Genomic DNA, 15577 nt, shown 5'->3' with positions numbered 1-15577 from the left:
ACTGAGTAGCTAATTTTTTAACCGGGTTGTCTTTTTGAGTTGTACATGTTCTCGACATATTCTGGACGCAAGTCTGTTATCAGATACATGATTTGCAAAAATGTTCTATTTTATGGGCTGATAGGACTTATTTCTGGACTCTTAACTGACTGCCAGACGGTCTCGATTACCATGGACTGGAGGTAAGTTGTGAAATTAGAAAGCACGAGGCCAACATTGTTTCTCAGGGTTGTTGTCTTTCTTCTGGGTCCCTACTATTCCCACCTAAGTTTTAGGACTAGCAAGTCGATTTCGGCAGAAAGTCAGCTGGGCATGTGCGAGGAATGGCCTTGAACCCGGAGACGAGTTTGCTGAGCCCCGTGCGAGGATGGCCGCCGGCCCTGCCCAGGGCACGGCCGTGGACGTGGACGTGGACGTGCAGCCGACCGGGTGGCTCAGGTCACTGCCTGCCATCATGACCATGTGTGATGACCACACTTGGGCTCAGATACTTAAGCTCCACATCTCCCAGGTGGCTCCTGAACCTGGGGACTAATTTTCCTCTGACCACATTAAAAAAAAGAAGGTGTTTTCTCTCTGGTTATAAGGGTTATTTATGTGCACTCATCAGAAAATTTGAAGACTAGGGAAAAGCTAAAAGAAGAAATGTCAAAACACATGGTGTGTTGATGGTGGGGAGGCTGTGTGTAGGCGAGGGGCACACAGAATGGCTACACTTTCCGCTGGATGTCACTGTGCACCTCAAACTGCTATAAAAAGTTGATTCATAAAAAAACCCACAAAAACCTGTGATCACACCCCCCAAGGAAGAAGTGCAGCCTTCCTCCTGGTCTGTTCATCCAGGTGAAGCTCAAGAAACACAGCAGGTGGTCTCCTGGGGTCTCTGCTGGACCCTGGGGTGCCCCTGGGGGTAGGCACTGCCACCTGCTCGTGGGTGAAGCCCCAGCGGCGCAGAGACGGGGTGTGGGGCGGGGACAGAGATGGGCGGAGAGACAGGGCTGGCAGGACCTGGTAGAAACGGGGTTGGGAGACAGGGGGCACGGGGACCGTGGTAGCTCTCACCTCCTCCGACACTTTAAACCTGCGTAGCAGCGCCACGACTTTCTGCTTGAAGTTCTGCTGCTGTGGGACAACAGAACACTCACAGCCACAGCCCAGATACTTCCCTTAGGACACGCCCAGCGCATTCTCCGCGGGAGGGAGATGCACACTGAACGGCACCCTCAAAAGTTTAACAACAAGCATTTTCCACCACGGCTGAAGTCACATCAGAAATGGACTGGGAAGACCCACCACAGGAGCCAGAGAGACAGCGTGTGCTGACTCCAGGGTTCTCCCAGAAGCCTCTGGGCAGACGCAGCTGCCGCCCTTCCTAGGTCGCCGGCCCCTCCCCAGGCACCGTACACAGCCCGGCAGGGCTCAGTGCAGAGCCCCAGCTGCATCTAAGCCCCAGTGCTACCCTGGGCCGCACAGGCTCTGCTCCAGCCACTGGCCTCGGAGCAAGGCGGCCACTCTCAGCCAGTATGTGTGTGGGGGCGACCCTGCCAAAGCAGGCCCAGGCTCCCCCTCCAGAGGGGGACACGCAGGCCCTGGGACTGAGGCTCAAACTGCTGCAGCTGTGGGGGCAACTGCGCCACCGGACAGAAGTGCTGGGGCCATCAGCACCGGGGCGGCCCTGGGCACCCATTGCCATGGCCTCACAGGGAGCAGCTGTGAGCTGTCCCAGGAGCTCCAGTACCCAGTGGGGGGGGCCTTCTGTGCCGGCTGAGGACTGTGCCAGGGGCTTTCCTCCTGGAGAAGCCTGCCAGCCCTGCCAAGGGGGGCTGCATGCTAAACATAGATGGGACTGGCCTCACACAGGGCACCTCTGGGCAAAAGTGGGGACAGGAAAGCCCCCAGCTATGCTCATGGAGTGACCTGGGCAAGAAGGCAGCCACCCCAGCTTGTCCACGGGCCTGAGGCAGCAGCTGGGGTCTGCATGGGGACGCCCTGCCTGGCTCGCGTCTGCCAGGGGAGCTCTCACTGCAATGCCTGAGTGCCTTGCAGCCCCCACTCCCAGGCCATGGCATGGGGTCTTGAGGGGAAGAGACAGCACTTCTGGAGAGGCCACACCTCAGCGTACGCCCACTGTGAACCCCCCCTCCCCCCGCCCGGCCCGGCCCCCGCCCTGCCCTTCCCTAGTGTTAGTAACACCAGTTTCCACCGACCCTGGTCATGGACGTCGTTCTTACTATCGATCGCCGCTGCTTCTTGGGCTTCCCCTCATCGAAGTCATCCTCGTCCAGGTCCTGCAGACACACACGGCACCTGAGGCCAGGGGCCCCGCCCACAGGGATGGCGGCCTCCCGGGCGGCTCACACAGGAGGCCAGGAGCCCAAGGGCTGTCCCTGAGTGCCTGCAGACACACTCCGAGCCCCAGGATGAAACTGGCACAGCATTTGGAGCTGGGCGCCTAGCCCCCAACCCCCCATGCTGGTTCTGGAGGGTCTTGACGGAGCCGGTGGCTCTGGGGTCCTGGCCTGTGTGGCCCAGGTACCTGCCCTGGTGCAGCATCGTCGCTGGCCTCCTGCTCAGAGGACAAGCTCTCGTACTCCTCCTCAGAATAGTTATCTGCGGGGTGAGCACACGGAAGGGGCATCCTGGCAACGAGGCAGCAACCCAAGGACGGCCCAGATGCGCGGGGAGCAGGCGGCAGTGGGGGAGGGGCCGTACCCTGCACCACCTCGTGCCCCACCGCACCCCATGGCGGCCCCCACAGCCCTTCCCGCCCAGCACAGCATGCATTTCAGCTTGGATCTTGTCTTTGACTGGGACCCTGCCGGTCCCCCTTCATCTCACAGGGGACAGTAACCCTACCTGTGACAGTGACAGCCCATGCTAGGACCTGTACCCAGACCCGGGAGGCACCGCGATCCATCCCACAACCTCCACTTACTACCGATGTCATGGCTGCCAAGGGCAGGGCTGGGACGCCTCACAGCCAAGTCCCCACGACAGCACGAGGAACTCTGCTGTGACCTCGGGGCCACCAGGGCAACCCAAATCCCACACAACCACCACCTCTGACGTCTCAAACTTGCAGGATGGTGGCCACGTGGCACAGAGGCAGGGGAATGGGCACTGCCCACGGCTGCACTCACCTGTGGACTTGGTCTTGGGGCCAGCCTGCATGGCACTGTCCTCGTGGTCGATGGGCTGGCTGGACAGGGAGAAGATGCAGATCTCGGCTACCTTGGCAGAGGCGTCCTTGACGCTGCTACAGAGGCTCAGTACCTGGCCGCCCTCGGGGGGGCGTTGCATCACCTGGGGGAGGGGGCGGCACATTCCAGAATGGACCAGGGCAGGATGTGTGGGTGGGGAATGCCATGGGCAGGAGACAAGGATACATGGCCAGAGGATATGGGAGCCAGGTAGACAGGCCAGGGGGAGAACACTGGGCTGGGCTGGGGGGGCAGCGCCCGGCTCAGCTCCGGGGACTAGAGGTTGCCCGCCTGCCCGAGGGCCACAGCCGCAGCGAACTATGTGAAGACGGCAGCTCCCAGACATGACCACTAGCCCACGGGATATGACTACTTGTCTGTGAGGACCACGGAGACTGGCCACCTCCTGTGGCCCTGCCATGCCCCATGCCAGGTGGTCACCCACAGCTCCACGTCCCTGATGCCCCCCCATGACCGTGAAGGCCCCGAAACATAAGGGCCCCTGAGCCCAGCCTGCTCCTTCCAAAGTCCTCAGAGAGCCAGAGCTCTGGAGCTGGGGGCCACGAGATCTTCCAGGACAGGTGGTTGGGGTTGGTTCTGTTCTGACACACTTCCCATCGTTTCCTCACCAGGGGACTTCAACTTCATGTCACCCTGACCCACCCTGAGCACGTGCACCACCCTCCCGGGCGTCCCTGGTGCCGTCTGCAGCCCTGTCCTGCTGGACAGCTCACACCCAGTCCAGGCCGAAAGCTACCCTCAGCCGAAGGGCGGCCATCCCTTCAGATCCCAGCTGAGGAGGTGCTGCTAGGGCCAGGGGGCCGCCCGGCTGCCTCACCTCGGCCATGTTGATGGCGCCTGCCGCCAGCGTCTTGTAGCCCAGGATGGTCCGGTTCTTGTACCGCTTCCTCCGCTGCAGCATGACCTGCAGCCTGTTACCGTCTCTCTTCAGGAAGTGAGGGTACTGTGGGGGAGGGGCGCTGTCACACAGGCCCCCCCACAGGGTCCTCACTGGCTCATTGGCCACAGTCAACACTAAAAGCCACCGACAGGCAACATGCGGTTTGCCGAGGGTGTCAGGTGGCTATGCACCCAGGGCTGGTCGGGGCCACCCGGGGGGTGTGGCAGGGCTTTGAGGGACGCAGAGCTGTGTGCACGAAGGTGTTCACAGGCTCTCCTCCAAGTTCACAAGTGAAAACCAGTTTCGGCGTTGGGGCAATGGGATGGTCGTACACCGGGACTTCCACCTGAAGGCTGGACTGCGATGGTGGTTACACACTTGTGCCCGTTGCTTAAAACTCACAGAACCATATATTCAAAAAGAAGGAATTGCGCATTTTGCAAATTATGCTCCAACAAACCTGACCCCCACAAAAAGAAAAAAATCCACACAAGCCCCAGACGCGCTGTGGTGGGTGTCAGAACTGGGGTCAGGGTGCCACCCACGTGCCCCCCGGCACAGCCAGGCAGCAGGGGGCTGCGAGGGGCGGGGGACGTGGCTTTGGGGGAGGGCGCAAAGGGCCCGGCAGACCTCTCCTGTATACACTAGACCACACTTGCCTTACCCACTTACAAGGAGAAAGAGGGGTTTTGTGGGTTTGAAATGGACACTAAATACAGTTTGAATGTTTAAAGCACATGTTAGGCGAGGAGAAAGTGTATCTGCTGAATCTAAATAACACGGATCTTAAAACGACCACGAGAACAGAAACGAAGGCAGGACAAGATGCCCTCTGGGTCAGTTTGGGGCTGATCTGGGTGGACAGAGTCCAGGGGATGTTGTCTGCTTCATTCTGGGGGTGTGTGTCCCGGTCTAAAGTGAGCCCACATCCACTGCCCACACCCAGAAATACCTTGAAGGGGTCTGAGCTTATACTACGAGTCCCCACGTCCCTTCCCCATCTCTTCCCAACATGAGAATGGAAAGATTGGAACTTGGTCATTTGAGTTTCCAGCCTCACTACTCTCTTTATCATGGAACTGGCATGAAAAACTCCACCTGTTATAAAGCCAAGTGCACTGTCTATTGTTTCAGAGTAAACTGTGGGGCCGATGACATTGAGAGCCCACCTGCAGTGAGAAGGTCAGGGCCAGGTCGGTCTCCACTTGTCCACTGGGGGGCAGCACGATCTCATGGGACCGCAGGACGCGCTTGGAGCCCTGGGAGAGTAAGACAGCGTGTCATTTCAAGTGACACCAGCTAGATGTCCCCTCAGTTCTATTCAAACTCTCAGGATGAGGAGCCACAGCCTGGGGGCACGGGCTCCCGAGGGCAGCTCGACAGATTTGTCGAGTCCTAAAGACGTCCACACCTTTGAACCGCCCAATCCTCCTCTAGGAATCTGCCTAAGGACTGAGACGACTGAGAACAGTCACTGCAAATTTACTGAAGCCACCAAGAAATGCAGCCGTGGGTGCAGGGCGACTGGACACTGGGAAGAGCAGTGTGAGATGCCAGGCAGTTTTGAAAACACAGGACGGTGGGGGGTGAGCACCCTATAAGAGTCACCAATGAAAACATGGCGGCCGTGTCACAGGATGTGGGACCAGAGGGCCTACAAACAGACCTGAGAAACACATGGACGCATGGGAACAAATGCGCTGCATGCCAACGAGCCTGCAGGCTCCAGGAAGTCGTCACTAAAGGGCTGTGGTGAGTGGAGTGTGAGCCACGTGTACAAAGCCATGCCCAGGTCTGGTGGGCACCCAGCACAGCGCAGGCTTGGGTCAGTGAGAAAGGCCAGCAAGATTGCTTCCTTTGGGAATTCAAACACAAGGGCCTCAGCTTGGGTGGGGACTGAGGTGACAGGAGCAGGCCAAGGACAGGTGGAGGGACATGGTGGGGTGGTTGGCATGGCCCAGCTCCTCGGACGCAGGTGCAGAGCAGGCAGACAGCAGGTGACCCAGACAGGAGGACGCCCAGAGAGAAGCCAGAAGGAGCTGAGCGTCGTGGGGGTAGGCAAGCAGCCAGTCAATGGGGGAGCTGGAGAGGCAGGGTGGCTCCCAGTGCCCTGGGACCCTGATCCTGGAGGCTCAGGCTTGGTCACGAGGGGTCTGGGAAATGGGCAGCTGGAGGAAGGGGGTCAGGCCCAGAGCCCAGCCACGGGCAGCTTCCTGAGGCCTAGCACAAAGCTCTGCACGGCCTGCTGGGACGCTAAGGACTCACAACAGCATCTCCAGCAAGGATAGAATTTCTTCAGAACTTTATTTAAAAGTAATGTTTCCGGGTGGCGGCAACTGCCTGCAAAAGGGGACGGGCCTCTGCCTCCTCAGACACAAGCTTTCAGTTCGGAGGTGAGCCAAGCTCCATGGCCCCAGGTCTCTGAGCAGCTCCTGCAGGTCCGGACAGGAAGCCCTGGTGACCCACGGCCAGTCCCGAGCACTCATATGGGGCCACAGACGTGGGCTCCAGCAGGCTGGGCCTGGGTGTCCTACGAGGACAGGCACCGGTACCTGCTGTGGGTCCCCGCCAAGGGCATTCCCACACTTGGAGGAGACTGTGGGCTGGTGCTGGGGGACAGCGGGGAGAGGTGGATCCTACACGCTCCCACACCTGTGGGGGGATGGCCGCCAAGGGCCACAGGATGCACTCTCTGGGCAGCCCAGGGCTGAGAGCCACCTCCCAGCCTGGGCAGTGGACCTGGAACCCAGGAGCCCCTGAAAAGGCCACAATAGCCCACACGGCCGACAGGGCCCCTGCCGCCTTGGCTGCCGGGCGAAGGCAGTGCTGAGGGTTGGGCCCTCCTGAAACAGTGACCTGTTCAAACCAGACAGAGGGGGCTGCGAGGCTGGAGGAGCATTAGCGCACAGACACGAGAGGCCCTGGGTCAGGGCTAGTGGGTGACAGGCGCATGTGCAAGGAGCACGTGTGGGGCGCAGGGAGGGTCCACACTTCTGCTCCGGGAAGGCCCACCTGCAGGTGAGGTCAGCACACTCGCTTTCCTCCACCTTCCAGAATGCTGGGCTAGCCACCTGCCCCACAGGGGATGGGACTGCACCCAACGCTGCCAAAGCATCAGGACTGTCTTCCAAGCCAACTGCCCCGGTAGAGGCCCTCCCGCTCCCCGGACGCACTCGGCCCCCAGCCACCTACACAGATGTGGGCCAGGCTATCGGTGTGGCCGTGCCCTCTCGTCTCCTGGGCAGTACGGCCGTCCTGCACGGCCCAAGACGGTGGCAGAGGGAGAGCCTCACCTGCATCTTCACAGCAATCACCACTGAGATGGGCTCTTTCTCCAGCTCCTTGAAGACCACCAGCTTCTTCAAGGTCAGGCTGCACAATCTGCAAAGGGCACAGACGCGGCTCAGCGTGACCGCACCCTCCCACGCCTCCTCGTACCCCAGGAAGGCCCTGGCTACAGCTGGGCCACGCTGGACCACATGCCCTCAGCCCCCAGCCTCCCGCACTACCGTCACCCCTCTAGACTGGCCAACACCTCTCCCAGGATCCCTTGCCCAGGCCCATCCAGGCTGGGAGCCACCCTCATGGTCCCTGCATGGCAGGTAGCCCTCAGCATCCATAGGCTGTCTGCCAGGCGCCCCTCTCCAGAGAGTACTGGAGGGCGGGTTTCCCTGTTGTGGGGGGTGCTCGGTGAGGGTCTGTGGACAGTAGGCAAAAGAAGGGCGTGCCGACCAGTGGTGCCCCCACAGGCAAAGGTGCCAGTGCCCCCAGCTGTGAGGGCACTGGCCTCCCCACCCCACCGGCCCCGCCCATGCTCCCCTCTGGTCAGGGAGCTTTCCTTGACCTTTCACCTCCATCCTCTGTTCTGAGCCACACAGACTCGTGGCGATGAGTGTGGCGGACACACGTGCACCGTGTCCACTAGGCCTGAACCTCCCTCCTACAGCCCACGCACAGGCATGCGGCCCTACGCCCGTGGTCTTCCTGGAGGCAGCAGCCCCGTGAGGCACCAGGACGCAGGTGCGAGCGTGTGTGCAGACCCACATCCGGCGGCCAGGGTTGCACGTCTCAGAGGCCCCGGCTCCCCTCCACTCAGGCGTCAGCCTGCGGGCTCGCAGGAGAGCGACAGCTGCATAAGGGTGACTGCACAACCATCCAACATGTCACTGTCCACCAGCATACGTTCAAGGGCCAGGGCCAACTCCCAAGGTCTGTGCTGGAGTCCCATTTGGGAAATCCAGACTTTCCGTGCCCACCTGAGTTGTTGCTCGGCCCCCAAGGTACGCATTGAAACCCCAAGCAGCAGGACAGACACCAGACACAGCCAGGCCACGTGGTACAGCTGTTTACTGCCATCAAACTGACACTGTGCTCTGCTGTCTCTGTGCCGGTAAACAGGGCGTGAGGACACAGTGGGTCAGAAGGAGGACCCCGCACACGCCTACATCCAGACGGCAGGGAGCCACGCATGAGGCAGGCGGGCATGGGTCTGGGAATAGGGCCTGGGCATAAGCAATCAGAGACCTTGGAACCACATACTTCAGGAGCCCCTGAGCGCTTGGCCACCACGCACGGAGCCAAGACAGACCCACCCTGTCCAGGCAGAGCCGAGACCCGCTGCTGTCCAGACAGAGCTGAGACCCACCCTATCCAGGCAGAGCCGAGACCCGCTGCTGTCCAGGCAGAGCCGAGATCCACCGCTGTCCAGGCAGAGCCGAGACTCACTGCTGTTCCGTGGCCAGAGTTGCTCATGTTCCCTGGGTCCAGAGCCCACACCTGAACGCCCTCCTTATCCAGTCCTCAACACCAAGTCACCATCCCCTGCCCTAAACACCAGAACAGGCAGTAGACGACTAGGGACAGCCCCGGTGCCCGAGGGGCCGTTGGTCCTCAGCTATTTACGCTGCCATGCCAAGCCATGCCTTTCCATGGAAACCCCCATAAAAACTCTGGTCTCGGCCTCTGCCTCGCTCTCTCTGCCTGACTGTCCCTGGTGCTTCCCCCCAAGGCCCCGTGTGGCATGGCAAACCTCTTGTTCCCAAAGCACTGTAAGTGACGTTAAACTTTTCTTTCAATAGCACTGACCGCTCTGCATGGTCACACAGTCACCTTTATAAATTGAAATCCAATGTTGTCTGCATTCCACTGAGCCCAAAGGAGCCAGGAGACAACCTTCCCCAGGCTGTGACGCCCTGATTTGAAGGCAGGGACAGCTCCAAGTTGGAGTGCCATGGGGGGGGCTGACACTTCGCACAGCAGGGCCCCCCTCACAGCTCCCAGTCTGGCCCATCCACCCACCAGGGCCGCTCTGATTCCTTGGGCTCCGCCTCACTGAGCAAACAAACTTGCCAGGAAAAAAGACGGTGAAGACAGATTACATGAGTTAATTTTCACCAAGACGGGCCACAGCCTGGGCCATAAAACAATGTGAATGAGTTTAAAGAACTGAAATCACATAAAGTGTGTTCTCTGACCAAAATGGTGCTAACTGGAACTCAATGCTAGAAAGGTCGCTGGGGAACACCAGCTACCTGGGAAACTAAACAGCACACCCCTAAATGGCCTACCAGCCAGAGGAAGTGTTGACGGAAACCAGAAATACTTTGTGTGGAACGAAAGTGGAAGGAAAGCCATGTGTCACGCCGCTAAGCGCTGCCACAGAAGGTGCCACCGCGCCAAAAGCTCACACTGGAAAAGAAGGACGGTGTCAAGGACACCCTGTGAGACACGAGGAGAAGGAGAGTGCGTTAAACCCAAAGTGAAGTCAGAGACAGAACAGAGGCAGCCAACCCCGAAGTGGGTTCTTTCAGAAGATCAGTAACATGGTAAAACCTCTAGCCAGACAAAAAATTAAAAGAGAGAAGGAAAAAATGACCAGGATCAGGAATAGAAGGGCCATCAGCACAGAGCTAACTCCCGTGAGTGGTCAGGACAGACGTCGATCTGAGAACCTGGACGAAGGGCAGAAAGCCACCTGGACTCACCGAGACGAACAGACCATCTGAACAGCCTAGTGCATTAAAGAGCTTGAATTAACAGTTAAAAGCCTTCTGAAGGAGAAAACTCAGGCAAATGAACGATATAATACCAATTGTACATAAGATCTTCCAGAAAACAGAAGAGGAAGGAACACTTCAATTCATTTTATGAGGTTAGCAATTACTCTGACAGCAACACAAGAAAAAACCTACAAAGAAGAAAACTGCAGACCAGTATTCCTTCATGAACATAGATTTTTAAATCTTCGACCAAACTGAACTCAGCCACATACAAAAGGAGTGATGCCTACAATGGCACGAGCGAGTGGGGCTTGTCCAGGAGTGCAAGGCTGGCTCAACACTTACTTGAAAATCATTCGCCACAACAAGCCTACTGAGGAAAACCATGACATCTCCTCAACTGACCCAGAAAAACTGACAAAATTCAATACCCATTTGTGATTAAGAAGTCTTGGGGAACTAGGAATGGATGGGAACTTCCTCAACCTGACAAAGAGCACGTCCAAAGGACATGGAGCTGACATGGAGCTGGAAAGCCAGGGATGGATGACGGGCCCTTACGACTGGAGACAGGCAAAGCCACGCCCTGTCACCACGGCCCCCGCGTGGCGCTGCGGCCTGCCCAGTGCAATAAGACAAGAAAAGGAACTAACAGGAGACGGTTGGAGAGAACAGACTCCTCGTCTGCAGACAGCCTGCGCATCCTGTCGACGATCCCCAGGAAGGTAGAAAAATGTGAAAACAAGCGCCCAGAACCTGTGAGCTTAGCAAGGTCATGTCATACGAGTGTAATACATAAAAATGTCCATTTACAGTGGCTCCAAAACCAAAAGTAAATACCCAAATCTAACAAAACAAACGCAGGCTCTGAGTGCTGAAAACTCCCGACAGCCGATGCTGGGGATCCAGGAGCTAAACAAAGAGGCGCACCATGCCCCACAGCGGACCTGCAGGTTTAAGGCAACTCCAAGGAGGCCACGGCAAGCCTTTTCCGCAGGTATCAATCACCTGATTTTAAAATTGATGTGGAAAAGCAAAGGAACCAAAACAATCAAAATAACTGGGAAAAGGAGAATGAGGTACGTTGGGCCCTGTCTCTACCTGCCATGGAGACTTGCTGTGAACCCACAGTGATCACGATGGTGTGGTGTCAACAAAAGGGAAGGCACGTACATTAACAGAACAGGAAAGCAAAGTCTGATAAACTGACTTCATCAAAATTTAAAACTTTGCTCTGTGGAAAACACCGTTAAGAATGGAAAGATACGCTGAGAGGGAGAAAATATTTGCAGATCACGTTGGACAAAGAGCTTTATCCACAATATATAGAGAACTCCTCAAACTCAACAACCCAACTAAAAATGGGCAAAAGATGTGAACAGACACGTCACCAAAAAGGCAAGGTCAGTAAAGCAGCGCTGCAACACACGCCCGCCGTTAATGGTGAGGAGGCAAACACAGCGGAAAGCCACACGGACAGCGAGCGACAGAGCAAGGCCAAGGCCTTCAGTGCACGGGGAGGCGGGGAGGCACCACTGTACCCTGTCGCTGGGGACCCCGGGTCACACACAGGCTCCCTGGGCACAGCCCCTGCGCAGACCTCCCCAGGGAACGCATCGCGTCACAGCAGATGTTCATTACCGCAGACCAGGACTGCCCTGCAAGTCCCTCAGACCCATCCATCCGCGAGCGCAGTGCAGGGCGACAGGGGCACAGGAGATGGGAAGCCTCGGTGCACGCACGCGCTGGCCCTCAGAGGCGCGATACAGAGAAGCTGTGGCAGGCGGATGGCGCCCGCGTCTTCGCGTGCCGTAGTCATGGGCCAGAGCAGAACGGAGACCCCATGGCGGACAGGATTGGTGATGGCCATGGGGCTGCAAGGGGGCTGGCCTGGGAGGGAACTGCCCAGTGTTCTGAGCCTGATCGAGGGGGGTGATGGGACTCGGGTCAGAGCTGTACACACAGCTAGACCGTATTAAATTGCACAGCAGGCAAACTTTAAAAAGCAAATTTTCAAACGTTAAAGAAACCACAAGACCTAAAGGACACATCAGCTAGTTCAAACAATGGGCCTGATTTACACCGTGCTTCGTCTACACCAGTTACAAATGCGTCCCTGACACACATTTGGGGGTGGGGATCTCAGGGTCTGGAGCTCTGGCTTCCGGGAACTACTCAACCTCTATTTCTAGTTTCCATCCCTTAGCTTGTTTGACTGGGAAGGCGGGTGCGTCTAGTGTGTGCTGTCCACAGCGTGGAGACGGTTCTGGCTAGTAGCACAGTGGCACTCCCCTGGGACGTGTCCTTGTCACAGCAACTCAGAGGTCAGGAGGCCAGCTTTCAGTGGTGCAGAGGGGCCCTCATGCCGACAGCTCCCGCTTTGGAGGCACATCTCCCTTGACTGTGGACACCCACAGCCGCTATGATTTTCCTTCCTTTTTCCCCCTAAGAGACATTCAAGCTGATGTTATTAGTGCAAACAACATTAAAAGCATAAAAAGAATCATTTGCATAGAGAAACTGACCCACAGCAACAGAACAAAGGTGTTTGTTTTCTCGCCAATACTGTTCTGAGATAAAGGCCTGAGGGCTGGATTGTAGCCAGTAGTTATACTTGGCCCTCAAGGAAATCATGAGCAAGTACATTCAAAACCCACAAACCGTGACTCATCACTAACCTGGGGATGTTGTTCCACAGAACAGGCTGCTATCGGAACAGATCAGTAGTAAGGGAAGGAAGCCAGTGTGTTAATCGCAGTCAGTGTGAAGTACAAGCCCTGCGAAGCACAGCTTCCACGCAGAGGGGACCCCTCCACACCTGGGCCTCCCTCCCCCATCTGCTCAGCGCAGGAGTGGGCAGAGCCAACTGATACCTCACCTGAAGAAACAGGATTCTGCTTTGTTTTCTAAAACAGAAGTGTTCGACTAGAAAAATTGGAGTGATGCCACAAACCCCACATATCCAACAAGAATTAACTTCTGATCTTTTTAAAGATGACCAGAACCAGAGAAACCCATGTACGCTCTCCCCACCCTCCCTCCTTTCTCTCTGAGGAGTCACCATCTGGAGGAGAGTCTCCTTCCAGGACACTGTCAGCTGTCCCTAAACTTCGGTCTCCCCACCCTCCATTGGTAGCTGGGTGTCATTCGGCTGCCAAGCCAGACCTCGGTCCTGTTCCCAGGCACTGAGCAGGCCAGGGGCGGCACCTGAGCAGAGGTGTCCATCACCTCCTGGGCAGCACCTTGCTGGCTGTCTCTCCTCTGGCTGCGATGGCAGGAACTAGGCAGCCAGGTCAGACACAGGTAGAAGCCATGTGTCGAGGATGGCAGAGCCCCGGCCCAGCCCTGGAGCACAGACCCCTGCAGTTACACGAGGCAGCACCAGCAGGCAGCTGTTTCCTGCCCGTTATAGAAACGTGGGCTGCACAATCAGCTGCCGGGCTCGCCATGGTTTCCCTACATACACATGTACATGGCAGTGTTGTTTCTTCGATCATGTGGCTAGGGCCACCCTGCGTGTGCCTCTGCAACTTGGCACCAACATCTCGTTTCTTTCAGACAGCTGGGGACGCTAGGTCACACAGCAAATGTTCATATCCCTGGCTGCTGTATACTTATTTAGTGTAGTTGACACTTTCTCCACCTTCCTTAGCCGCAGTGAACCCATTCCAAGACCCCTAGTGGATGCCTGAAACTGCAGATAGTACCAAACTCTATATATCATATGGTTTTTCCTGCACATACATATGATAGTTTAATTTATAAATTAGGGAGACTAAGAGATCAATAACAATAAAACAGAACAATTGCAACAGCATACTGTAATAAAAGTTATGTGAGTGTGGTCTCGCTCTCGGAATATCTTACTGTGCTGCGCTCATGGCTTCTCTTCAGTGCGTCCAAATTGCCAGCATCACTGCTCCTGCCCTTCCGGCCATAGTCAAGTACAATCAGGGTGACCTGCACATTGGCCCTGCGATACTGACAGCCAATCCGGTCACGAAGCCAGCTCCTCTGTGACAACTGGGTGGGGGTGTGTACCAGGTGCAGACATAGGACACGGATGAGTCACGTCCCGGGAGGACGCAGCAGGATGCTAGAGATTCATCACCCTGCTCAGAATGGCGCACAATTGACAACCTACGAATCACTTTACTTCTGGAATTGTCTACTTAAAATTTCGGACCTTGTTGACCGTGGGTAACTCAAACATACAAACTTGCTATAGGCTGTGTGGGCGCTTCCTGGCATCACCCAGCGAATGGGGTTGCTGCGCCTGCACCCTGCACACTGGGAACCCATCTGGGGTCCACCACACTGCTCTCCCAAGTCGTGGGGCTCGCGTGACTCCTATTGGCCCATTTAAGTCCCACACGTCATGATGTCAATGTCCTCAGGCGCCTTAACAAACGCCACAGACAGCGGCTTACACAAGTCAGTCATTTCTCATAGCTCTGAGGCTGGAAGTCTGCGACCGCGATGCCAGCAAGGTCGGCTTCTTCTGGTCAGAAGGGTGTTCCGGGCCTCGGCCTGCTGATGGCTGCCCTTTCACGGCCCCTTCACACGGCCGTCCCTCTGCATGGGACCCCTGGTGTCTGCCTCTGTCCAAACCCCTTAGCACACCGGTCATACTGCATCAGGGCCACCGTAAGGACCTAATGTTCACTCAATCACATCTTTCAAGGCTCCGTCTCTAAATGCAGTCACATTTCCCGAGGCACTAGGACAGTTAAGGATTCAACATGTGAACTTGGGAGGGGGCACAACTCAGCCTGTGACACTCGCTGACACACAAACGACCAGCGTCATTAGATCTGGGGGTCTGACGTGACTTCCCTGTGGCTTCCTCTGTAGGAGGCTGTGCCACTGTCCAGGTGTGCACTGGCCATGGGCACTTCCTGTGGCCCTCGCCGGTTCATATCCTATTGGACTGGCATTTTCTTACTGTCTAGATATAATCGTTGGCTTATGTATTGCATACATCATCTCCTAGCTGTAGACCGTCACATAAATGGGTTTCTAAAAAATGTTTACAGAAGTAAATGCATGTCTTTTATGATTGATGCTTCCCAGATACTATGCTCTGTTGTTCCACTTCCTTCGTCCCAGTTGTTTTACCTTCTCTTCTCATACTGAGGTCACCCGTCCACTTAGAGTTGTGGCTGTGAGAGTGACTTGATTGTATTATTTCCTATGTGATGTCCAATTGCCCCAAACCACCTACTCAGGAGCACAGCCTCTCCCTACTGCCAAGTACGGCCATCTCTGAAGGGACGTGCGGTCTGCGTCTTTCTGTGCTCTGCCAATTTCATACCATTTCAATCGGTGTGGCTCATTTAAATACACCTGCTAAGGGAAATACTCCCCAACGCAAACACATTTTTCGCTCACCTGTTTCAGATAAATGTTAGAGTTAGCCTGCCAAGTTCTATTCCTATGTGGAATTTTATGAAATTGAATTGCATTTAGGGAGAACT

The 15577-nt window shown here is 56.4% G+C and overlaps 1 protein-coding gene across 10 annotated transcripts in view; it reads right to left on the bottom strand.

The window, feature by feature from the left end:
* PACS2 (phosphofurin acidic cluster sorting protein 2) overlaps nucleotides 1–15577 on the bottom strand; it is a 53319-nt gene that overhangs the window by 16408 nt on the left and 21334 nt on the right. For 6 of the 10 annotated variants that reach the window (XM_074326757.2, XM_088797590.1, XM_074326748.2 and 3 more), the window contains exons 2-8: nucleotides 7395–7482; nucleotides 5271–5360; nucleotides 4039–4164; nucleotides 3141–3303; nucleotides 2537–2610; nucleotides 2208–2288; nucleotides 1063–1122 (exon numbers count right to left, since the gene is read on the bottom strand). In XM_074326757.2, coding sequence (XP_074182858.1) covers nucleotides 1063–1122; nucleotides 2208–2288; nucleotides 2537–2610; nucleotides 3141–3303; nucleotides 4039–4164; nucleotides 5271–5360; nucleotides 7395–7482 — 682 coding nt within the window. The remainder of the gene's footprint in view (nucleotides 1–1062; nucleotides 1123–2207; nucleotides 2289–2536; nucleotides 2611–3140; nucleotides 3304–4038; nucleotides 4165–5270; nucleotides 5361–7394; nucleotides 7483–15577) is intronic. The other 4 variants (XM_074326751.2, XM_074326756.2, XM_074326750.2 and 1 more) reach the window with 3 other exon arrangements.

This window comes from Rhinolophus sinicus, chromosome 3, assembly GCF_057876585.1.
Source record: "Rhinolophus sinicus isolate RSI-liver-muscle chromosome 3, RSI-T2T, whole genome shotgun sequence".
Lineage (NCBI taxonomy): Eukaryota > Metazoa > Chordata > Mammalia > Chiroptera > Rhinolophidae > Rhinolophus > Rhinolophus sinicus.
This window is presented reverse-complemented; position numbering and strand designations above follow the sequence as displayed.